This window comes from Ochotona curzoniae, unplaced genomic scaffold (assembly GCF_017591425.1).
Source record: "Ochotona curzoniae isolate NIBS_2020 unplaced genomic scaffold, NIBS_Ocur_1.0 contig_1482, whole genome shotgun sequence".
Classification (NCBI taxonomy): Eukaryota; Metazoa; Chordata; class Mammalia; order Lagomorpha; family Ochotonidae; genus Ochotona; species Ochotona curzoniae.
In genome coordinates this window covers 1,558,799-1,584,338 of record NW_024465100.1, presented here as the reverse complement: position 1 = coordinate 1,584,338, position 25,540 = coordinate 1,558,799, and the positions used below count along the sequence as shown (strand labels likewise).

At 45.8% G+C, this 25,540-nt stretch overlaps 1 protein-coding gene across 1 annotated transcript; it reads right to left on the bottom strand.

Moving 5' to 3' along the window:
• Positions 1-215: 215 nt before the first annotated feature.
• EMP1 (epithelial membrane protein 1) lies at positions 216-17,366 on the bottom strand. Its single transcript, XM_040967258.1, has 5 exons — positions 17,186-17,366; positions 5,430-5,543; positions 3,459-3,555; positions 3,212-3,352; positions 216-2,493 (listed from the first exon to the last, which is right to left on the bottom strand). The coding sequence occupies exons 2-5, from the start codon at positions 5,505-5,507 to the stop codon at positions 2,321-2,323; spliced, it is 489 nt and encodes a 162-aa protein (XP_040823192.1). The 5' UTR covers positions 5,508-5,543; positions 17,186-17,366; the 3' UTR covers positions 216-2,320.
• Between the last annotated feature and the right edge of the window lie 8,174 nt (positions 17,367-25,540).

The following is a 25,540-nucleotide window of genomic DNA, read 5'->3' as shown; positions in this document are numbered from 1 at the left end:
TTTTTTTCAGAATTGTTTCATTACTGCAAGATAAAACTATGTTGAATAACTTTCAGCTTTATGAATTATTGTAGAAAAGCTTAAGTTATCATAAGATAGTAGCTTAATGACTCAAATCAGTGTCAAATTATCCAAAGAAAACTGAAAGACAACTCATTAGGGGCACATTGCTATTATCCATATTTTTCTAAAGAAAAGAAAACACCCACACACTGTGAAGGGAATCAGAATCTGTTTTTAATATCCCTTGAGTTATAAACATTTGTATCAAAATATTTACAATTATAGTATAAGAAACAATCTATTGATGAAGAAGCCAAATACAGTACTAGAACACCCCACCAATGTAATGCAAATTACATGAAACATAAATGTCACAGAAGAAAAAAGTAAAAGACAAGGGAATGTATGGTTAGTTCGGTCATGGTTCAACTTTTTAACAAAACAAAACTAATTTTTCAATACTTTTAATACGTAAATATGCTTCTGCACTAAACAGAATGTGACTGCACTACAGTCATGTGATAATGACATCAAAGTTATAAAGTTCAGTCTCCCACAGTTTTTGCTGGCCACTCTCTCTACCACAGCCCAAGTAATTTAGTGGCCTTTCCTCAACATTCCCTTAACCAGAATAAACATAAAGAAAATGTACTTAGTAATAGTCCCTTTACATAAATACCAGTAATTATGGTATAATAACTTCCCAAAGAAACAAAGGTCTGTAAGAAGCATACAAGGAGAAAGCTAGAGGCAAATAGGCAAGATGCTTCAGATTCTCCCCAGGGGCAGATCTTCTCAGGGTGACCAAGGAAACATCTTCCTCAAAACACCCTCTATGCAGAATCTGAGATGATTTCAAACAGCTGCCCCAGGGCAGGACAAGGCCTGCCTAACCAAGAATGACTTACTACTTCCAAGCCCCGTTTAGACATGCTTCTGTAGGCCCAGATGGTTCAACTACCATCCCACTGGGTACCTCAGACTTTTTACTGTAAGAAGAAAAAGGAAATATCCGCCCATCACCTACATTTTTTTAACTGATCTCATGGGATTTTCTCATTTTCCTGGGGCAGGCACTCTGTTCTTCTTGTGACTGAAACATTATGATTAATACGTCGCAATTACATAGCACCTTTCACCCAAGGATCTGTTGTTTGGTTTTGGTTTGTTTGTTTTTAATCAACTTCCCGAATTGCGATGCCTCCCCTGTTAAAACAGGGTAGGAAAGATCTCTGAGAGGTGAACACTGTCATGTGGCACAGCTAGCTGTCCCTGAGCCTAGAAGCTTTGATTCCCAATATGGATAACTAGACAAGCGACCTCAGGAGTTTACCATATAGAGGAAGGGTAACAGAATCCTGTAACAAGGGGATGTGTCCACCTCTCTCCCATTACAGACTTACAAGAGACATCAACGGCACTGAGGGGAATCCTAAAAACATAATCCTAATAGAGCACTGGCAAGACTGCCCCTTGGCGCTTAGTTTGTGCAGTGCCTTCACCACGGAATTGGCTGCAATTGGCTCGAGGAACTCTAGAAGAGCTGGCTTTGCTTTGAAGCAAGGGGTCTAGAAAAGCTCACGGCAAGAGATATCCACAAAGGACAGCTATGTGTGAAGTCTGGTCTGGGTTCTGATCATCACCCAGGCCGGCCTTCCATGGTGAAAAGTTCTTGGTTCAGCTAATCCATAATTTGGCCTTATAAATCACCTCTCTTCCCCCTGTTTTGTCAAAAATGCCTCTGAATTTTACAAAACTAAATAAAGTCCTGTTCTTAAAAAATAATAAGCCAATGGCTCTCTGGCCAAAGGCGTTTTTTGGCCTTTCCATCGCTGCAGACTGGAATGTGATGCTTGACTTGGGATCAGAGTGCGGAATGGCTTCCAGGCTTCACGCATTCAGCACAAAGACGAGAGGTGCTCTTACCAAAACTTGTACCGCTATTTGAACTTGGTGTAGTAGGTTTGCAGGACCTCAGTGCGTGACCCAGAATGCACCCTTGGAAGTAGAGCCAGTGTTGCAGCAGCTGACGGGCCCCAGGTGGTGTGTTTAGCTAAGAACTACAGAGGCCAAGTCTGGTGACCGGAGGGAGGCTCTCTGGCCTGCACGATGTCCTAACCAACCACGTGCTCCCACGAGCTGGGGCTTGACAGCAGACAATATCCCAACCAGAGTTTGGGTGTGGGCCTTTCCTCCCCCAATCCTTTCCCTCCCCCCTCCCCACTCTTGTTTTTCCTGCACAACAACTTCCACTTCCCTCCCAGATTTGACTGCTTCCTCCTCCCCACCCCCCAGGTGCCCATACACTTTTTCAGCCTTATTTCTTTCTCAGGACCAAGTAGAGAATACCAACAACAAAGGAAAAACAGAAGCAGATCCAGGTCAGGATAAAGGAATAGCCATGATGACCGTTGCTACCGTCAAAGAACCTGTTTTGCTTAGAGACGTAACGGTTAGTGTAGATGGAGGCTCCGATCAAAATACACAGCCCTGCAGAAGGGGAAAACACATTGTTAGGCTTTCATTATTTTAAACATTTTTGCTTGTTTGACTTCAACATCAAGAAAAGGCTTTTACAAGTGTTAAAATATCCCACCTCCCTCATTGGCAACTGGGAAATAAACTCTGCAAATTGGCCCTGAATAGGAGTCTGGCTGATTTGCCCTCGATTGAGCTTGGGGTTATACCAATGAATTCAAGATGGCTGGGTGCTCATAATTGATCTGGTCAGAGTAAAACACAGGTCCTCCTTGATACCAGGTCGCTTGCCTGAACCCCAACCTATCTAGGCAGGTTACTCAGGGTTATAAAGGAATATGGGTTCCCACCACATGGGGTATACAAAGGGAGGAATGGCACAGGATACAAAGGGAGACATTCGTGGGCACTGGGGCAATGCTCCTGTCTGTATGAGGACTCCCATCTTGCTGCTTTTTTCAACCTTTGTGTAGATAATGGCTAGCAATGGGTCCCAGCTGCTTGGTAGCTGCCCAAGAACACTTGTTTTAGACAGTGAAGCAGATGAGGGGTCTTTATCCAAGCAACCATCCATGGTTCTCCACAAGGGAACAAATAACCAGAGGAGAAAAGTGCACAAGGCAGGACCACTAAGCCATGTGCTAACCTGCATGTGTTACTAGGCACTGCCAAGGTAGAGTCCCTCAACAGCATCTGCTCTGTGTACCAAGCCTGCCCCAGAAATACTCACAGCACACCAGCATGGTGGCCCCTGTCAGGAAGAAGCGATTTCCCTTCTCCAAGGTGAAGAGCTGGAACACGAAGACAAGGAGGGAGATGACAGAGAAGATGATGGAGAGGATCATGAAGGCCTGTACCGCCTTGATAGCTCCTATGAACACAGAACAGGGAGAGCAAGGGTGTTAGACACACCAGGAGTCATGAGTCCCCACCATGACCACCCACGTGTCAGCCTCACATGCTGTTGTTACATGTACCTTCACCGCCATATAGCAGGCCTACGCAGTTACCATTGGTACAGTCTTTCCAGAGACCTACGGATGAGCTGATGGTTGAATTTGCAACCATCCAGACCTAAAACCAGAAGGACACAAAACATTGATTAGAAATGGACTCGCCGTTGTAAAGGGAAACAGAGAAAATAGAAAACTGGTTTACTAAATCTTCATCACTTATATCCCAATAAATACAAGGCTGAGAGTCAGAAGAAATAAAATTCTCAAACTTATTTGGGCTTCCCATTTCTCATAAGCTGACTACACACACACACACACACACACACACACACACACACACACACACACACGCACAATTAAAACAGGAAGTAATTCACACATAATGGCTCAAAATTCTAAAGTTCTAAGAAACAGAAACTCTGAGGAAATTGCTTTTAAGGGTGAAATCCATGAAAGGGTACTTCAAAATATTTATGGAAACTGGAATTGAGACCTAAGTTTATTTGGGAACCAAAAACAAAGTTTGGAAATATATGCACAGTGTTGTCATAATGAACATTTTCGACAGCATGTTGAAGAGCCCTGTGCACTCTGCCATGACTGCTTCAGTTAAGGTCATGGCTAACAACAACAACAAAAAAAAGTCGAGGGAAAATGTCCAAAGAGCAAAATGGAACCACAAGAGCTGCTGGGAAAATAGTAGAGTCTGAGTGGTCAGATTTCCCTCTGAATGGAAGGGTCGGACTTTGACCGTCACTGCAGCACAGTCATTTCAGAGTGAAACAGTGCAGCAAGAACACCTGAATGAGGAAGAGTGACCAAAGGTATTCCCGCAGCCCTGAGCCAGCACCCCTTCCTGCCCAACCTGAGGGAAGCAAGTCCTCTGGGAGAGCACAGCCAGGCAGGTGCTGTCCACATGCACGCACGTGCATGCTCACACACAGAGCAGAGCCATCGACATGCAATTACCCGTTCTTCACTCAACACACAACTGCGTGCCAGGCCCTGTATTAGCGGCTGATAATTCACAGATAGGAGGTGTGCTGGCATCCACTCACAGACTTTGAAGAAGTTTATCCGGCCTCTTATCCAGAGACACATAATGTTGGCAAACAGAATGGCGAAATTACAAAATCCCTGGGAGGCCTCATGGGCAGGGTGGTATCTTATCTCAGTTAGGCTTAAATTAGCCTTGCTTAGGATCCCACCCATCCTTTGCTAAGCTCTGCTCCTCTCTGAATTCGAAAACCATTGATGGTTTAACTCTGGCAGGGATCTAAACAAACTTGGGAACCATAATTTATCCCCTTAGTAATTGGGGACCTATATTTTTTAAGTCCAAGGTGATTTTTTTCCCTCCAACCCCCCCAATCCCATTCCACCTGCCCCACCAGCCAGGAAAAGAAAAGCAAATTGGGCATTATTAACTACCACTAGAGGTCAGAGCAGCCCAAGGTTCAGACAGAAGCACATGTGGCTACCTCTGTAGAGTATTTTTGGTATTTGAGTTCAGTAGCACAAGGTTAATCTGGCAATGAATGAATTCAGTAGACCCAGGCTACTGAATTCACAGGTCTGGCAATCAAAGGCTCTTTCCTTTCTCTTCCACCCTACTTACTGGTTCCTAAAGGAAGGGACACACCGTATCAGCCACGAGGCTGTCCTTGTCTCTCAACAGAGCTTGCTCTCCTACCTGGAATGCTCCCTCCCACCACCCACTCTTCACTAAGAAGACCCATCTATCTACCATCCTTTTCTGGATACTAACATCCTGTGGCCTCTGAACAGCCACAGCCCCTGGCGTGATCCCTCCATGAACATTTGCTTTCGTCACCTCATTATTTGGTAGTCAGAAGTGAGAGCGTGTGTGAGTGTATGTTTTCCCAGAGCTAAGCCAGATGTCCTCACGGGGTAAGGGGTGTGGCTTAAACATCTCTGGTGGCTCCTTCTGTAAATATTCAGCAAATTCCTCAGCAGAAGGACACAACTCACATTGGCGATGGTCGAAACAAAGAGCATAACACAGGTGGCGATGTGGACCACAAAGATGGCAGCCAGTAACACCAACATCGTGCCTTGCTTGGTCACTTGTGAGTGAGGAAAGTTCTGCAAAGAAGACAAACAGGAACACAAAAGTTTACTGACATGCAATAAGATGATTCTCTCTTCCACAGAGGTGAACTTAACGTTACAATAAAAGCCATCACAATTCCATTATAAACCCGTAAAAACCACCTTGGTCCACCTCACTTCTAATATGTCCACATCCATATTCGTCTACTTACATATACCTAAATGTAATTCTGCTTATTCTCAGGGAATTATATGTTCATTTCTCTAATATAACCTATTGCTTTTATATCAATTATTACCATGCTATGTGTTAGTGTTTTAGAATCCAAAAACAGGACTTTGGTTTTTTGTGTTTCAGTTTTGTTTTAATAGTGTGTAATTTCCAGGTTTCTGTGAAACGGTGTCAGATGAACTTCCATTTTCCACTAGGGAAGTGCCCAGGCTCCTTCCATCCAACTGCTCAGCCAGCAGTTTTAATAGCAGTGAAGGCTTTTTCAGAATAGCAGCTATTACTCAATGCCCATACACTGAACAGGCTACTAATTTGATCCCAGGTGTGATATAAAATGTGATACACAACTTTTATTATTATAATGCTGTTTGGTATTCAATAATTACAACAACCTAATTACAGTTTAATGGTCCGATCACTCCTGATTGAACACTGCAGACTACTGTTATTATACCCGAGCCTTTGGGCTGTGGGTGCCTTGGGGCAGGGAAGCCGCTCTCCATCTGGGACAAGTGTCATGCACACCACAGCCCAGTGCGACACTTCTGGATCACCAGGGGTGTACAGCTTGAGTACCATCAATTGTCACTTTCTACTTGTGCATGACAGCTACACAGATGCCAGTCCCTCAGGACCTGATACAGAAGGCAGGTAAAGGTGGGGCGTGTGGCTGGGAGACTGGGAACTAGTACAGACTAAGATGTGCACGGACCAACAAGGCATGCTAGCCATCGTTTTAGCAGTTTGGTAACTCACTGATCAGAACTGCAGGATGTGAAGGCAGGATGAGAGATGCACATTGGGAGGCTCTTAGGATTGATGTGGGCCACAGAAGGAGCACTTGGTCATGACCCACACAGCTACAATGCAGGGCAGCTGAAAGGCACATGAAAATGGCAGGGCTGGAGGTGACTTGGCCCTAGCCAGGTGGATGAGTGGATGACCTCACCCTTGTGGGGAGGAGGCAGCTGGAATCATCCTGCAGGTCCCCTTCTTCTCTCTCACGCCACCTCATTTAATTGATGCTTTGGAGTACATTTGCACCACTTTCATGCCACGTAGGTATTATTACAGCATACTGATAGCATCATTCCAACACTTCAGGTGCCTTTTATCTCCTCTTGCTTTCCCTACCAGGCACTCAAAATCTAGAATGATGTAACATACACCAGCATGCCTTGTTCTTCCAGCAAGGCTCTGGCTTCCATTGTACACCGTGATGCTCACCAACAAGCCCTTCCCCATCTGAGAACACCCCTCCAACACAGGCTATTTTTAAAGAATGTGTCCAGTGTAACCGTAAAAGACAAAGGTGATAAAGTTGATCCTATAGCCCTGGCAGACTGGGAGAGCTTGGAGCTTTCATGGCTGCTATTAGTAACCACCCTGGCACATTCAAGTTCATTTTTGCTTTTCTCATGTGTCTGCATACCTCCCCAATTTTCTGCTTGAATTTAATACACAGTGAGAAAAGGTCTGTGAATCAGAACCAGATTGAGTTAGAATTGTTATTTGACCTCTGTTTTCATCTCCTCTAAGAATCAGAGGGGAAATGAACTGGATCACATATGGAGAACACCCAGCTCAGTACCTGGCCCATGACTAACAGTGGGGCTTCTCTGGTCACAGTTATTATCACTATTTTTCATCCATGAGCCCAGGTAGCTGCTCCCAATACCACTCAGGTACTCAGTCACCAGGCTTTGCTCTGTGAAGCACAAGAAGGAAGCCACCTGCTGTGCATCTCACCAGACGGTGCACATAAACTCATCTTCGTCCCCTCAGAAATGATCAATCTAAACCTTCTCTCATGAGCATAGAAAGGCCTAGGAACACACCCCAGGAGCGACCAGGAGAAAGGACACTCTTCTCAGCTCATCCTCCTGAGACCCCACACCTCCACATCACTCCATCACCATCTTCTTGCTCTGCCTAGGCAAAGGAAGAAGCTGACAAAAGGCCTTTGAATATTATGTAACCAGTATTTAGGTGGAATCCTCTTCAGGCACTTCAACTGACTGTCTTATTGCTTGGGCTTCAAGTTTACAAACCTACTGCTTCTAAGAGTGGGAATTCATTAAGGGGGCAAAGAGCCAGATAGAATACACCTCGGGAGGCTACTTACATAAGTACCAGGAAACACTGCGAGTTCCCTTCCCAACAGGCTCTGAGGGATTTGGCAGCTTTTCCTGTCTCCTTGTACTGCTCTGAAAACCCCTCTCGTACAGCCTGACTTCCTACCACTGGCATTCAGTCTCCACTTGGACGACCTCTCCCACTGCATCTCCACTAAGGCCTCTCCATTGGAACCCCCTACCACAATCCCCCAGGGCATGTGAGCTGCTGGCCCCATCTCACGTCTGATCCAAGCCAAGTCCCACCTGGTCGTTATTCCCCACCCATTGCAGGCTGGAGGAGTGGGTGGAGAAATAAAGCGTAAAAGCAACCCTTTCATCTTGGAGTTTTGTGATTGTACTGTGTCTTTCTACCATGAAAAGAAGCGACATGTTTTGGATTAGTTAGTGCTTTTACTGTACACAATTCTCTCTGCTTTGGCTGCAGTCAGAAGTAGAAGTTGTTTAGCTGGAGCTATTGCATAATACTTTAACTTCATATTTCCACTGTCCCAAATTTGTCAGGTATTATCACTGTCATCCACCATGATTTTCCATGGCTGTCCCTCAACACATTTGGAAAAAGAATGATCTAATTTTTCTTAAATGTTGCTGCTGAATCATTCCTAGTCACCCCATCTGTAGGAGAGAGAGACCCCTGGTACCTACTGGATGAGTGTGTGGGATCCTATCAAATAGCAGAGTAGAAAGGATATAGACAACAGAAGGTCCCACACTCTAGAGACGTGGTGATCTACCCATCCATGGTGACACAGCTTGCAAACAGTCTCCATCCCTGCCCCTGTGGGCATCTGGTCTCATTCAAAAGCGCTGAGAAAAGATTCTCTGGCATTTCTATCACTGGAAGTATTGGCTGTTTCAACTTTCTTAACAGTGTATTTACTTCACTAAAATAGTAATAGACATCTCCCTCATACCTCTATAAATAAGTGCCTCTCTGCGATGGAAAGCATGCCTTCAGTCCTAACTGGGTAGCTCAAACAAGGAGGCAGCAAATGATGGTGCTGTGATGCCGACCACTTCAGTGCAACACTTGTTTTGCAGAGAATCTGGTGTGCTGGGCAGTCCCAAAGCAAGCTGACACTTGTTGGGAATGTCCCCAAGCAGCAGCATTATCGGTGCTCTCTTTTCCAACCTGATGGATAAGCCTGCCAGTTCCTTTCCCACACCTGTCATCTCTGGCTTCTGGCCATGTTTCTTCTTTCCTTCCCACAATGCCTAGGCCACGCAACAGCCATGGTTTCTATATGTTCCTATCTCTAATGAGGGCCTCACCACCACAGGCGATCCTGTATCTGAAGTTCTTTATTCACAGGAGTTTTATTACAGTTAGTAAAAATGACCTTGAGGACTCAAACTACTGATGATTGCAGCTCCATGTGACTAGTGAACAGGGAAGGGGCAGGAGAAACATGGTAGGAGATGACCATCTTCTCTAGGTGCTGTTATCCTCCTGAATCTTCATTGACTTCCTGACACCTATTCGGGGTTAGAGGACTCTGAGCGCTGAGGAAAGCAGCCAGGCTGCTGTGAGAAGCCCTTCTGTTGCTGGAGGGTAACTACTTCGCGAGAGATGTTGCGAATCACCACAGTGGCATGTTCAGATTCGCATGCTTGGCTCCCTGCTTGCCAGGAGAGGGACCAGGTGACTTCCCTTCCTTCCCTGGAGCCTGCATGTGTTTACTGAACTCCTTCAGGGAGTGGTCTATAAAAGTGGTCTCCGGCACCATCACTGGGAACAACACACGAGGAAAATGCACTTGCAGCAAAGCAAGTGGCAGGACCTGCAGGACTTAAGTCACTGAATTAGCAAGAGCCAGGGCTGCGGATTCTATGAATAGTTCAGGAGTCTCATAGAGTTCAGATTCCCTAGCCTCAGGTGAGGGGGGTGATATCCTCCCAGACAGAAGAGGGAGACGACACAGAGGGCTCTTCAAGAAGTACACGGCTGCACTGCTACAGCCAGGCTCATCAATCCCTAGGAGACAACCCAGGCTTCTCTGGAGAGAAAAGAGCCATGCTGGCCAGCTGCCCAATTCTCTCCTTTTCCGTCATCCCATAGTTAAGTCACAGGTTTGAACGCCATCACTTCCCCCCTCCAAGTCTGACTGTCCAACTCAGCCTGGTCCTGAGTACTAGCTCCCACTGTGCACTCCTCTCCCTGATGCATCCCCCTTTGATCTAGCCTCTATACCACACCTGAGTTACCTGACCATATCACTCCTCCACTCAAAACTTCCAAACAGCCCCCACCCACCACAACGCAGACCAGAAAAGAGGCCCCAAACCCCTCACATTGGCTCTTGGAATGTAAAGACCTTCATTTCCATATAATAAACACCTTGTTTGGGGCTTCTTCCTACAGTAATGTCTATTAAGTTCTTTTCTGTCAAGTAAAACTCCTATCTTCTCTGAGTCTTCCCAGATGCATAGTTTGGCCTCCACCCGTTTCCCTACTAAGCTCCTCCCTTCATGTTGCTCTTTATTAAAACCAATGATGGGAGAAGACATGATGGGTTAAGCATTCCATATCAGGGCAGGGCTTGGGATTGAATCCTGCCTCTATTTCAAACCAAATTCCTGCTAATTGGAAACAGGAGATAATGATTCAAGTGTTTGTCCATGATGCGCAGTAAACATATAATGTCAATGAACAAATCAATGAAAGAAGGTAACATTTCTTTTGTATGGAAAAAGTATCAATGTCCAAATTGACTAAAGTGTTTATAAACACAAAATTCAAAATGATTTATTTTTGCAAATAAGCTTTACTCCCACATCATTAAGTTATTTAATATATTACTACCACTATGTATTAAGTGTGAGTATGTATTGAGTAAGAAAACTTGCTATGTTTCCATATTAATATCTATAAAAACAGAGCCGTTTGCTCAGTGTCTTGGATGTCTGAATATACAAGGGCACAGACATGCATATGCTGTCCTTTTTTCAAGAGGAACTATATGAATGCAATTGAAAGATCTTAGATTTCTAACTACCTCTGTGCTTCAGAAGACATGTGAACTGAAGAGGGACTTGTAAAATTCTCCCCAGCATATGAAACTCATGAACTAGGAAGCGCACATCATGGAGCTGTGGGTAAATGCCTCCTATTATAGCTGCTCACTGCCTGCAAGACATTCAACTAGGAAAATCCTCCTGACAGCCCACCTGCATGTACGCCATTGACGGCCATTCAAAATCCTGCCTCTGATCAACAGGATCCCAACCAGACTCCTGACTCCTCTTTTTCTAGAAAGGTTGGTTAGGGAAAAACTCCCTAGCCCAGGAAATTCCCTCTGGTGGCCCTCACCTTCAACCCCTAAACCTCAATCAAGTCATAACACAGCCCTGAGATTGCTCTACTGCTAGACACGCCCCTGTCTTTTCATCGGCTCGTGATTTTCCAACAGTGACATTCTGCCCTGTCTCTGGACAGCTGCAAACTTAGAAAAAGGCTTTCTCACACCATCTGATCAAAGACATCGGGCTTCCTCCCAGGCAAGCAGAAGAGAGAAAGGCGCCGCTCTGGGTCATGTGAGCTCCATGAGTCAGCCCCTGTCTCTGCAACAGGGGTGACACCCAAAACTCACGCTGCCTCTTCCTGGGGCCTCTGCAGGGTGGCATGGAAGCCCTATAGTCCTCTATGTGTTGGGGCCATCATATGTTTTTGTTGGGAGGCTCTTTGTGTGTTGGTTTATCATGGAGGATCATTTGGGGTAACAAAACACAAAAAGCAAAAAGAGAAGGAAACACTTCCTTGTGGGAGAGCCACAGAGAACATGCCTGAAGAAGGCAAAGGCTGGGCTGAAAGGCAGGCTAAGGGCAAGGGCCTTGGATGTGCTTCTCTCAGATGGACGAGCACTGACCAGTCTTACTGCTGTCCTGTGCTAGTGTACTTCTCCATGCTCAGCAGGAGTTAGGAGGACGGGTATTTATTTCTCCATGGAAACAGAGGAGGAAAAGGATCCTGAGGAACCATTTCCTCCTGCCTTAGGGATAGCAAGCACTTCACACAGCTCCCCACTCTAAGTGTGTAAGGCATGATGTTTTTAGGAACACTGTAGCTTCCATGATTTGAACAAACATTCACAGTCATGCAGTCAAGAGAAAGCAGAGACTGTCACATTCCAGGGAAAATACAGACATTTGCCATGGTCACTCAAGAGGAAAGGGGACTACACCCACCCGGTACTGGGAGGTGTGGTGTGAGGGGTGTGGCAGGGAGCATTGCAGAAATAGCAGTGTTTATCTGGGGCTGGTGTAGACTAGCTGAACTCTTACATAGTTAGGGATGAGGAGCCAGGGGTGGGGCTGGAGAAGGAGCGAGGAAGAATGATGGAGAGAGCGAAGGAAGAAGAACAAGAATGTTATGAAAATCCTGCCTCTAACTGCTGACTTGGAAAAAGTCAATGAGCTGCTCTAGCTGGAGACTCCTCAAGACCAAGTGATGAGGAGCTCAGGTTCCAGGTTCCAGTCCTTGACTCCATCGCTTCCTACGTGACTTGCCAGCCCTGGGGGGTGAGCATGAGGAGTGAAGGGCCGTGCTGGACACTGAACCAGGGCCTCTGTCCTTTGTGTCAAATGAAAAGCCTAGGCTGGTGACATGGGCTTTCAACTGCTCTAGCTGAATCTGAGATCCAACCACGACACTACAGGCAAAAAAGCAGCAGGAATATTGTTTTTGCAAATATTGTTTTCGCACAGGAAGCAGCTCCCCTCCCTTATTTCCGCAAGTCCTCCCTTGTGTCCAGGCGAGGGGGCGGATCTGGCCACATCTACAAAGGCTTGGGCCAGACATGGGGGCTGAGAGGCTAAACCCAACCCCTGCCCCCAGACTGCAGCTGCTCCAGCCATCGTTCCCTAAGTGTCCCTTGGGCAAAGCCGGAAGCCCAGTTACCCTCTGCTACTGACGAAGGAGGAGGCTCTGGCAACCAGAATGCCTTTCAGGGAAAGACTGCCAAGATCATAACCAGGGCTTGGGAAGAAACTCAAGGTGTGGCAGGGCCCTGAGGCACTTAGGCGGGCCCAACAGTAGATGGCGGTAGAGCTGAGCCCCTTGACGGCTGGGAGGCACCCCCCCAGGCCCTGGGCGGGCTGTGGCTCAGTTTCTGGGTTTAAGACAATGACTGTTTCAGGGTTCAGAAGTCATTCAGCTCAGACCCTTGACAAAGAAGGAAATGCCTGCGTCCAAGGTGAAGCCTGGTCAGCAGGGAAGCCACTGTCTCTCATCTTCTAGACAGGCTCCTCCGGTCTGGCACGGTTTCTGTCTCTCCTGTCTGTTGCTGAAAGTTCCAGAACTTCTGCCAAAACTATTCTGCCTTCCAGGATAGTCAGAGCATGCAGCCCCTCCACACAGTGCCACCATTTAAAGCAAAGGACTCCTGTCATGTCCCCAAGGAGCCTACTCTGCACAATCATCTTTGTATGGTTGCCAAAAACCAGGAGCAACCAGCTTCCCATTCAGTCCCAGACCCCACCCTGGCCCAAGGGTGCCCTCGGCACCAAAGCCCTGAGAACCTGTTCTGCAGGTTTCAGCTTTGTATGCCACCACCTACCCCAAATTCTAGTGTTCCAATTCCCCTTTTCCTGCAACCCTCCCACCACCCTGGCTGTGGCTCTTGATGGCAGGGCACATGGGGTCTTCTAATGAGGCCCCCTCATGCTCTTAGTGCACCTCTGACCTTCAGAGTGAGGAGACACCGGGGTGGTGGGGAGCGGGGAGGTAGGTCGCTGCCCTGTTGGCACAAACACTCAGTGGAAACTCCAACGGTTTAATGGGCACAATGAAAACATCCCATGTGGCTGGAGAAGCCCAAGATTCTTCCTGGGCACAAGAAACTGAATTCTGACCTCAGGACTGTCCCGAGACGTGGAGGGTGGGTGGTTCCCCAACAGGAGGGAAAAGAGCTAGTGATGGAAACACCCTCCTCCTGTCTTCAGGCATTGGCTTGTCTCCTCACCTCCCACCTGCTCTCCCTGAGGCCCTTCCTATCTTCCTCACACCCTCTCTCGCCTTCTCTGGATTTATCCCTCACTGGTTTCCATCCACACCTGCACAGACACATTTTCATCCTTCAGGATCTCCTTCCTTGAGAACAGACAGAAGCTTCTTTCCCCGGATCCGTGCAGTGTCTCCCTGGGTCTGATTTCATTTCCTGTGAAGTCTTTCCTGCAGGCGCCATCCTAACAGGCATGAAGAGCCTGCCCCTTCTTACCCAGGTCGGCACCTGGCATGTTTTGTTAGTCAGATCTCTATCTCCCAGGGACAGGGGAGTGCCCACTCCATCTGAAGGTGAGTTGTGAGAATGCCATGCCAAAGGGATGGGATGGGGAGGCTGCCTGATCCCACAAGGCACCTGCCAGCCAGCCATCTTCTATGAAAATCCCACTTGGATTTTCCCACAGGCAGCTTCCTCTCACTTTTCCAATACTTTTGGATTAAATAGGAATAGGCACGCATCTGACAGATTTTTCCAAATAGGAATGGCGTGATCTTAGACTTTCAGAATGACAGATGCCTTGGAGACCACCAGGAGCAACTGCCATGAAGAAGCATGAAGAAGGAATCAGCTGGCTTAGCCTTGGTCACAGCTGCTGAGGTGTACATGCTAGGTTCAAGAAGGGACTGTGTGTGCGTGTTTAGGATCAGTTCATAGGGGTGTGGTCAACCACTGCATGATTGTGGAGCTTCAAAAAGTGTTCTTTCTGAACCAAAGGTCAAGAATAAAACAAAACAATGTAATGAAGACCTATTGAGTTTGTTAATTGTTTTTTAAAAAAAAAAAAGGCTTAGATATTTACAGGATATAGAGATTGGGGTTGAGCAATGAGAAAACCAGAATAGATACTTGCTGGGTCACTTGAGGCCTCTAGACCAGGAAGTCTAAAGAAAGTGAATTTTGCTCAGCCTAAGGAATGCCAAAACTTAGAGTTATCCAGCAAGGGGTAGGCTGCCACAAAGGCACCTCTGAGAAGGCACTGTCCTTCCCTGTACAAAAGTGTTAAAAAGCTATAAGGTTCCAGCTGTCCAATAGGGAAGGAAAATTAGACCTCTGTATACAAAAGGAGAATGAATGAGTCCACCTACCCCTGCCAAGATCCCTCCTGAATTTAGAGTTCTAATACAACAAAAGGAAGCCTGGAAGGGTCTTGTGTTTCTCTCTGTGGCCATCTTGCAGCCATCTGTCCCAAGGGTACCCTCCTCCACAAGCCCTCCAGCATCCCAGCCAAGCCACAATTCTGCACAATTCAGCCAAAATTCCTGGGGCCACCCGCAGCAAGCCAAGTGGGTCCATGTTCCCTCTCTCAAGGCTAGGAGCTAAAAGTGGGAAAGGCTGAGAAAGCCTCAGTACAGGGCTCCTGAGCTCTGCAGAGGATTTGTCTGTCCCCCCAGGTTCTCTGCTGGTCTAAGGATGTGATCTGGGCTAGTTTGGTCTTTCATGGCCTCGGGGCAACTCCTAGGGCAGCGCAGCACCCCCACACGATTTGCAATCTGGAGCTCCTTCTCCCCACCTCTCACCATCCCGGCCAGGGCACCAGAGTGGATGTCCTGCAGCTGTGGACAGCATTCTGCTCCCGCCCCATTCTTCAGATTCTGGCTGGAATCTGATCTGCTTCTGAGAGTGGAAAAAAATAACCTCCCAGCTCAGTGTCGTCAAAGAGAGGCTGAGAGCCAGTGAAACTCACACCACGAAGGCACTTGCTGCTACCTTTGAAAGGAGGAGTAGAACACAGGAATCAGAATAGCATTTTGTGAAGTGCCCTCTGAACTCTAGGAGAATACAGCCTCTTTTCCCCTACATGAAGCTGCACTATTGTACCAGACACCACAAAGGACTCAAGTCATGATGGATTATGCTCCAAGAGTCATCAGTGTTAGTAAAAAAAAAACATTGCTTGTTAGTTTTAACCTGTGCAGAACTAAGATCTGTATTATCCTCATAAGAACCATAAGTATTCATCTAATAATGGTTTCCCTAACTCACATCCCACTGATCTGGACATCGTCAACATGTAGGAGTTCCTGGATCTTGCAGTTCGCCCTTGCTCCTACTTAACCATCCCTCCAGGGCCTGTTTTAAAGGCGTGCTGCCTGCTCAACACGCAGGCTCATTGCATTTAAAAACTGCTTGCCAACGTCCCACATTTCTGAGGGAAATACCTCGCTTCATCAGACAAGCTGAGTCCTGCTGTGCTCCTCATCTTGTTGACGTGGGGGGAAAAATACACCCATATCTATGTTGAAATGGGCCACACCTCTGTTAAGACATTCAACCAAAATGCCAACCTTAAAGCAAAACACAAGCGAAGAGGAAAACTACCCTGCCCCTCCAGATTTCCTTCGGAGATTGTTGCGCGTGCTGGTGTTGGCACTGGCGTGTTTCGGAAGGAGAGTGGAATGAGAAAGAGCTGGATCCCAAGAGCCATTCCCTTCCACGCTGACACTTAAAAAAAAATCTTTGCCTCCCTTTGAATCTGCCCTTTTTTCGCTCAGCCCTAAAATGAGGCTTTCTCTGGGTTGAAAGCAAGAGAAGCCATTCAACATTTTTTTACAGGAACAGACTGCCTTTTCCCGCCCCACCCTCTGCTGTGGATCCAGCCGCCCCCTGCCGCCCCTCTGCCCTCCCATAGCCTCCACATCTGGCTGAGAAGGGAGCCTGCCACCACACCAGCTTCCTTCAGCTGAACTCCTCCCACATTTTATTTGAAATTCCACTTTCCTCTTTCCCTCTCTTTCTCTAACGGTTTTCTTAAACAACCCAATCCCCAAGGAGAAAAAGAAACTAATACAATACTTCCATTGACACAGAACTGAAGGGGTAAGTGAAAGAGCAGTATAAGCCGATGACAAGGGTATACCACAATCAGGTATGTGCCCACCAGCATCCAAAACCATCTACCCACAGGACAACCAAGCAATAAGCAAAGGAACAATTCAAGTCCCGAAGCTATGTGAGTCCGCTGGAGACAGCATGTGGCAAGTTTACAGTGTCACTCCCCAGGTATGCAGTGTTTTCTCTGTAAAGAATATCATTCCCCAGCTCGTTCCAAAGTCCCCACTCCGTCCACATGTTCAGAGCAGGCACCTAACCACTGTATCATGCGAGTAGAGCTCAATCCTGGCAATGTCCCACTGACTCCTCTCAACATAATTTTCTGATCTTTATGGAAAAGGGACCCCAGTCTCTACTGTTAGTTGCAAGTCACAAGAATTTGACTCTTAAAGATCATAGAAAAAAATAGAGAAAAAAGAAGATGTAAGGTTAGAAGAAGAAGTGTAGCCACAGCATTAGGAGCTGTCCTACCTTGGGGGACCCAGCAACGGAGGTGGCCGGAGTGTGCAGGAGCTGGTGGCTGCCCGGTCTGCTCCACTGGAGGTGTGCGACTGCAGTGAGGGGAGGGCCCTGCCTCCTGAGGTTATAAGTTTCCTCGGCTGGTGAGCTGGGGTGTGTCCTGGGCGGCTTCTTCTCACTGGTGTTTTAAAGGAGTTTCTATGAATCAGTCTGGCTTAAAAAAAAAAAAAAAGAAAAAAAAGATTTGTTGGTAAGCTACGCCCTGCTAAGTTGGCAGTCATTCAAGAGTGGCTGGGAGTGAGCCATCAGTTCAGAGAACCCTGTTGTAGGCTCCGTCTGACTCAGAGACTCAGACCACAGTGGAAAAGGGAGTGACACTGCTTCAAATGAGTAATAGAAGTCACACAAATAGGTCTGTTTACTGAAGCCCATTCCTCCTGCCCAGAAAGGAGACTTGGTTACCATGGACATGAAGCTAAAACACAAGCCTCAGGGGGTCGGTGGATGGCAGGGAGCAAGGACAGTCCTCTGCTAATTGCAACTCTAGCTAATCATCAGCCTGTATTCCCCTTCTTCCTCCCTCATCAAATGCATCAGTGACTGCTCATGGTCAGCAGTCATCTGATGGATCTCTTATTGGCATCACTGCCTGACCCTTGGGCACTGTCCTGTGGGTGGCAGTCTAGTGAGGCCCTGGAAGCAAAAGAACACCCACCAAGAGCCTTGTGGCCCCACGTCTGAGTGACAGGGCACTGATGGAAGGGCAGACAATGCCTGGTCTCTAATTATGCTCCATTGGTGCCCTATAGACCATCCATGCTCCAGGAGGAAGACTTTCAGTTGAGAGCTTTGCTCCAGGAGCTCCACAATTAGATGGACCTTGTTCCAAGATTGACTTTCTTGAGTTTAGCCCCTGCCTCCCCAAACCATTCTGCTGTCACTCAGATCCCTATGCAGGGAAGGGCCTTCAGAGTCACTTAATTCCACAGTCCAGCAGGGGAGGAGCCCAGGCCTAAGTTCATGGCCAGCTTTCGACTTGTTGGCTGTGTGCCTCTATGCCAACCCCTTAACCTCTCCATACCCATTTCCTTGTGTATAAAATGAGACAGCAGGAACATACGTCATGGAGCCATAAAAGAGAAATAAATGTCCACATACCTTGCCTTCACCAATGCACAGAGCACTCAACCTTAGCTTCAGTGATGACTTTTCTGAAAAAGAAACAGCCCAGAGAAGCAGAGACTTAACCAAAGAGAGAAAGTCACGAACAGCAGAAGGTTAGATACAGGATAGCCAGACCCAAGCACTGTATATTTGTGGCTCTCTGCTACATCTGGACCACCCAGTTCCCTTCATAGTGTGCTTTATAATTATACATTCATTCAGCAAATATTTACTGCAAGCAAGCCTTCCCAGGGTCCTACTCAGAGCTTTAGGTCATAGAAATGAACATATGTCAAAATAGCAAATGGTCTGGTAGCTCTTCACCAAAATTATCAGAACAGGTGATGAAATTAGTTTCTTTGGGCCCTATTTCTGTATTCTCCAAATTTTCTCCAACAAATCTACATTAGTTTGATTTTTTAGGAGAAGAGATATTTCAACTGGAAATAAACATGTTTTCTGGAGTTATTGGAGGAAACACCAAAAGGTCACACAAATATACATATAACACACACTCTCACAATGATGAGACAGTAGGTCTTCCCAAGTCCCTGCAAACTGCATTCTATCCCTGCAATGATAAGAAAATGGACTTTTCATCAAAAACTGACTGTGGGGCCAACGATCCCATCGGTTCTTCACCTCCTCCTGTCCCATCACTCATCTGATAATGAAGCACCAGCAGTAATGAGCTAAGAGCAGGGTGAGCAGGGACCCCTTCAGGCTGTCAGAAGGCACGTTCTGTCCTGCTGCAATCTGCCTGGCCATGACCAACTCTTAGGGTCGCTTTTCATCTTGCAAGGTTTCCCGCCAGTTTGCAACTCTCTTTCTCCAGCAGCAGATAAGGGAGTGCTAGGCACCAAGCAGTGAGCCCTCGGGTGCTAAAGTGTGTGTTTTCTGGCTTCATTTTTGTAAAGAGAGACCTGGAGCCACAGAATATTAGGGAGATGATGGAATTCACCCAGCCACCACACTGCTAGTGTGGCTGAACCTCACCTTGCATGCACTGGGATGCCCATATGGGCACTGGCTCGTGTCCCCGCTGCTCTAATTCTCATCCAGCTCCCTGCTTGTGACCTGGGAAAGCAGTGGAGGATGACCCAAAGCCTTGGGACTCTGCATGCATATATGAGACCCAGAAGAAGATCCTGGCTCCTGGCTTAAGATCGACTCAGCTCCAACTGCTGCAGTCACTTGGGGAGTGAACCATTGGACAGAAGATTTTTCTCTCTCTGTTTCTCTCTACAAAATCTGCCTTTCCAACAAAAATAAATCTTTAAAATATTAAATTTATTGATTTTATTATTTTATGATACAGTTCCATAGATTCTGGGATTTTCCTTACCCCTTCCCCAGGTCCCACCCTCTCTCTAATTTCCCCTATATCATTACAATGGTATAGTTCTTCATAAAATTTTTTAAAAAAAAAGGAGAAACTTTTCTTAAAATGTTCAAGTAGAGTGTTAGATTGAAAACAGAAAAGTAGTGGGCTGGCTGGCAGTGGTAGGGAACAGTGTCTGCACTTCTGCATTGTGACATCAGAGGGAGTGGATGGCAGAGCCTCCAATGGGCTCAATAAATACAACCTTCCTTTGTGTACGTGTGTGCATGTGTGTATGGTATTTGGTTTGCAGAAAATATGCTAACTGCTTTGACCTCCTAAAACGTACACACACACACACACACACACACACACACACACACACACTAGTGCCATACAAAAAGTTACATAAACATTCTTAAAAGATAAAAGTTTAGGATTTCTAAAGGCTCATAATTAACCCTTGAAATGTCTTCATGTTCATGTTTAAAAGCAAAGTCAGCAAGCTCAGGAAGATCCTGTTTGGGCTCTGCCTGAAGTCCCAGCTCATTGTGTCCCTGGTAGGATTAGACCATGAGACCTGGTTCTTTCCATGGCTCAAAGTGGGCAGTTGTGAAACTGTGAACAGTGAAAGGTTTTCATAGGTTGCATATCCCATGGGACTAAGAAATAGAGCTCTCCTGGGCACTTCTGCTGGTCTTCCCGATGAGCCTGGGGTAAGCAACCTTTCTGAGTCCACTTCCCCTAGCTGACAGGTGGATTATCCACACTCATTTCTGATGTGTGCACAGGTTCATGTGCCCTCCGTCAGGTCACACATTCTCAGGAAGGAATGTCCCCTCTTGCCCAGTGCAGCAGCTTGGCTGTGACGCAGGCATCTTCTTCCCCCCTTCTGAAGCAATAAGAATTAGCCCCTGGCATGATGCCATTTGGGACAGATTTTCAAGTCCAAACTGGAACAAACACTTTAAATACACATATAGCCAAGGGTTGATACAGGAGAAGTCTCTAAGGTAGACCGGGGCCCCTGCATCCCACAGAAAACTAATAATAGCTCAAACTCAGTCAAAAAGGCTGGCAATCCATGCAGTGTGCTCCCTGAGCTGTATGTGTGGAGGAGATCGTTTCAATATGAGCAAACACTGTTCTAAAAGTGAACAGAATGAAAATCATGCAGTATCTTCCAAGGTCAAATGAGTATTTTTTTTCCTTATCACCCCTATTCAGATTTTGAAAATTTACCAGAAATACCGCATTCCTCCCCTTTCCTCTCTTTCACTTCTTTGTACGATCTTCCTATCTGCATTTCTCCCACTGGCTGTTTCCTTTCTGCTTTTACTGCTTAATTTCTCAAATTTTCTCAATAAACTTCAATTTTAATACAGTTACACAAAATAAAGTCTCTAAAATCCTCTAGTCAGCTAATTTTTAAAAATTTATTTATTTTTACTGTAATGTCAAATATACAGAGAAGAGGAGGATCTTTTATCCGTTGATTCACTCCCCAAGCAGCCGCAATGGCCGGAGCTGTGCTGATCTGAAGCCAGAAGGCCAGAACCTTCTCTAGGTCACCCATGAGGGTGCAGAGTCCCAAAGCTTTGGGACATTCTCGACTGCTTTCCCAGTCAGGCCACAAGCAGCGAGCTCGATGGGAAGCAGGACCACCAGGATTAGAACTGCTGCCCATATGGGATCCTGGTGCATGCAAGGCAAGACTTTTAACCACTAGGCTACTCCACCAGGCTCTAGTCTGCTAGTTTCTTGCCTCTTAGCTAGCCTAACCTGAAATGGCTTTTGAAACAACAAAGAAAAACTGATCAGTTTCTAAAAGCATTCCAAGAATACAGGCCATGGAATTAACACTGGTAGTTGAGCAGAGAGTATACTAGCGAGAAGGCACATGTGTTTCCAGAAGAGAAGCAGCCAAGATGACAATGACATTGAACTTGGCAGTAGCGATAACCCTGCCATGTGGTTCAGCTACCAGACTGAGATTAATTGCTGTAATCAGTTTATTTAAGGCAACTGGGATATGGATGAATAATCAACATGGTTGAAAGAAAAGATCTAGGAGCTATGTTCACTGTGGATGTGGCCTCTCAGAGAATACTAAAAACAACTAAGAAGCACTGTGACCAGAGCAAAAGGGGAAAAGACTGTTGTTCCTCCACCCTAATGTAATCTGATACTGGATGGTAAAGGTGTTATCAAATAAACAAGTTTTTTCTTGCACTCCAAGCTCCCTGTTATTGAGAGCGTTCTTCCTACTGCTTAATGGATCACGTCAGGTATAGCTCTGGATATAAAGAGGGACAAGCCCTCTCTGTACACACAGTGGGCACAGGACCAAAGAGGAGATGCTGCTATGTAGCAGGTGTTCCGTTAGAATCCAGTACATTTATTCAGTGAAATGTCTAATGCCCACATAAAACAATCTCATGTTCTCCAAGATTTTCCCCCTCAAACTCAGATGCTGAACATACCAGCCCTCTAGCTAGGAGCCTACAGCTGTGGGAAAAGCTGTCTGTGCATGTCTTTCCATTTGCCCAAGGACAATCACCACAGAAGGGTGCCCAGCCTTGAGGTCTGAAAACATTCCACACTGGCATTGCATGTGCTAGAACTGATCTTTAAGACCAAGAGAACATTTCGAAGACATGATGAAAACAAACGAACAAATGTTAAGAAGTGATTTCTTTGATTTTAGGGTTGGTCAAAACTGGTCAAAACGGGTTTCAGTAATTACAAAGTGAATCAAACCTTTTTTTCTCCAAGTCTTACAACACGTACAAGCTGGCATCTACCATTCCAAATACAAGGACATCAGATCCAGGCTACCCTTAGTAGAAAGATATGTAGGAAGGGGTCTCAGTGCTCAGAAAAATGACAGGGTCATAGGACTGTTTTTCTTCCCTGGACAGAGTTTGAAAAAGTGAGAACATACAAAGCTTCCCCTTTTTTGGACTCATAGCTACCTCCTTCGGCTGATATACTCCCTCTTTCATAAGTTCCAGTTTCATTTTTCCTGTTAGACAATCACAGTCTAGTCACGCTTACCCATGACAATACTGGATCTTCTTAATTAAAACTAGCGATTGCTGAATTTCTTTTACTGCCTACTTCTATTTTGTATGCAAGTGTTTGTGTTTCAAGATTTATTTATTTGAAAGGCAGAGTTAAAGAGAGAGAGAGAGAATGACAGAGAGATCTTCCTATCCATTGGACACATTATATTCAGAAGTTATGTGTAAGGCTATGGGAATCAACCTAAGTGTCTTTTGGCAGACAAATGGGTAAAGAAAACATTATATTATAGTGGAATACTTTTCAGCCTTACTAAGGAGGAAATCCTGCCATCTGTGATAACATGGATGAACCTGGAGGATTTTATAGTAAATGAAATATACCAGGTACAGAAAAATAAACAGTGTACAGCCTCATATGTGGAGTCGTAAAATATCAGTCTCACAGAATGAGTACAATGGTAGTTTCCAAGGGCTTGGGATGGAGGTGGGGAGATACTGGTCAAGAGTACAAAGTTTCAGTTAGAGTGATGAGTAAGTTCAGATCCATTGTACGTAATGGTAACTACAGCAAATAATAATTGGTAAGAAAGTACACCATATATAATGTGGTAGATGCTCATTATTTCCTTTTGTTAGGGTATGTCCAACAAATTAAAATCACATATGTGTGTATACACATACATATGTACATGTGTGTAATATACAATGTGGTGCTTTCATATGTAAACATTGTGAAATTTTTTTAAAAAAAGGTCTTTTAACATATCCACGAGGGTGTACGTGCTGCACTGACATTAATTATTATTACAAGCATTTAGTGTAACGGTGAAGGATGCCCACATCCCACACCAGGGTGTCAAGCTTTAAGCCCCAATCTCAGCTTCCTGCTACTAATGTGTACCTTGAGAGGCAGCAGGTCATGTCTCAAGTAGTTGAGTCCTTGCCATCTTTCTGGAATATTCAGATTGTGTTTGTAACTCCCAGCTTCAGTCTGCCCCAGCTCCAACTGTAGTGGGCACTTGGGGAATGGACCAGAGAATGGAAGATCTATATGTCTGTCCCTTTTTTATCTGTATTCCATATAAGCTAAATAACTAAAAATTAACATACAATAGAAGGTCACTAAAGGCCCTCTAAGTCCTTCAACATCCCTTGTCAAATAAATGTAGACCTACATCATTATTTGTAATGCCGTTATAATATTACATTAAGTGCACATGCCATGAAGTATTTAAACAATTTCTACTGACAGATAATGAATATTTATGTTGCTTCCATTTATTTGTTACCACACACAATACCACAGCAAGCTTCTTGGTACATATCTGAACATGTAACATCATCATTTTGTCCCCCACTCAGTAGTGTGGCCTATGATATGGATTTCATCAAGAAACAGCACCATGCTGTTTCTTAGTTTATTCCATAATGGTTGTTCCTCAAGACCTTAAGGAACACTCCTTAATACTTCCAGTATTAAGATGTACAGAACCTTTCCTAAATCTACAAACAAGTATGAAATAAGTGTACACACAGAACAACCAGCAATCCCTGGCCTTTCTGCTTCTCTTTTTATCTCAAGAACAGTGATGGGCAGTTCAATCTGTTAGCCTTTTGGCCTTTCATCTGAGAGCATGGAGCCTAATGGGTCTGCCTAAATCGACAAATAGAGTGCTGGGTGACTGCTAAGAATGTGACATAAAAAACAACCTTCAGTTCTGGTCACATCTTCAAAGACTCTAGTATTAGGGTTGGGCGCTCAAGCACACTCATTTCCCCAAATTCCAGGCTCCTGATATCATTCTGTTTGTACTTTATGCCTTAAGTCCTCATGGCTCCATTCATAGCCCGAGTCAGTTTGAGAGGTGGGAACTCACACAGAACTCAGGGTGGCAGCAGGAGGCATGCTGGTATGGGTCCCCAGTGAGCACATGGTTCCCAACAGCCTGATGCCATGAAGTCTCCACAGCAAACTGGGTGTAGCGAAAGAATACTATGCTCATGGGTCCCTGCCAAGGAACTTCCAGCCTTAGCTCAGAAGTAATAAAATGCAAGGTGCATGCTAACTGGTGGCAAGGTGATAGCTGCACTGATTCCTCAGCTCAGAGCTGACTGATTGATGGGTGGGGCAAGGAGTGGTTCTCTGGACAGTGACCTATGGACTGTTCTTGGCCTGCAAGAGGGCAGCCCTTGGGGCAGCCTTTAGGATTCAGGTCTGCATAGATGTGGACTATAGAAAGATAGTGTACCCTAAACAATAACAACAACAGAAGCAACTTTTACCTTCCAAGCACCTGACACACACATATTCCTTGGATTTCAACCTTATTAAAACATTACTGAGAGAGTAAAAAACTGGGATTTACAGAAACCAGACTGTTTAATCAGGGTCACAGAATCACCATGGAATAGCATATAGATTTCTTAATGTTTTGAACTCCTTGCATACTGTACCTTTAACCTTTCCCCTATACTGCTTGCCTTTTCATGTCTCACAGAAGCCATCAAGTGTTTGCCACAAGCCAGGGTGGTCCAAACAGGTGGCAGGACTCCACATCTGTGAAGTGATTTGGAACTTTTCCAGTTGGACAGTCCCCAATCTAGAGTTTCCAAAGACCCTCATGAGCAGTGTAGGATGCCAGCAGTCCCTGCACCCTTGTTTTCAGAGTAGGAAATCACCCAACACAAGCCTCCTACCCCCACCACGCCATGGCCTCGTAGCTCCCCCTTCCTGGCTCGTTGAATGCCAGGGTGAGCTGGTGAGAAATAACCTCCCTCAGGGAGGATTCCTGAGTTTTCTGCCCTCCCAAATTCCTATCAGTGGACCATCTTAAGCCTGGGATCGAAGCCCCTTTA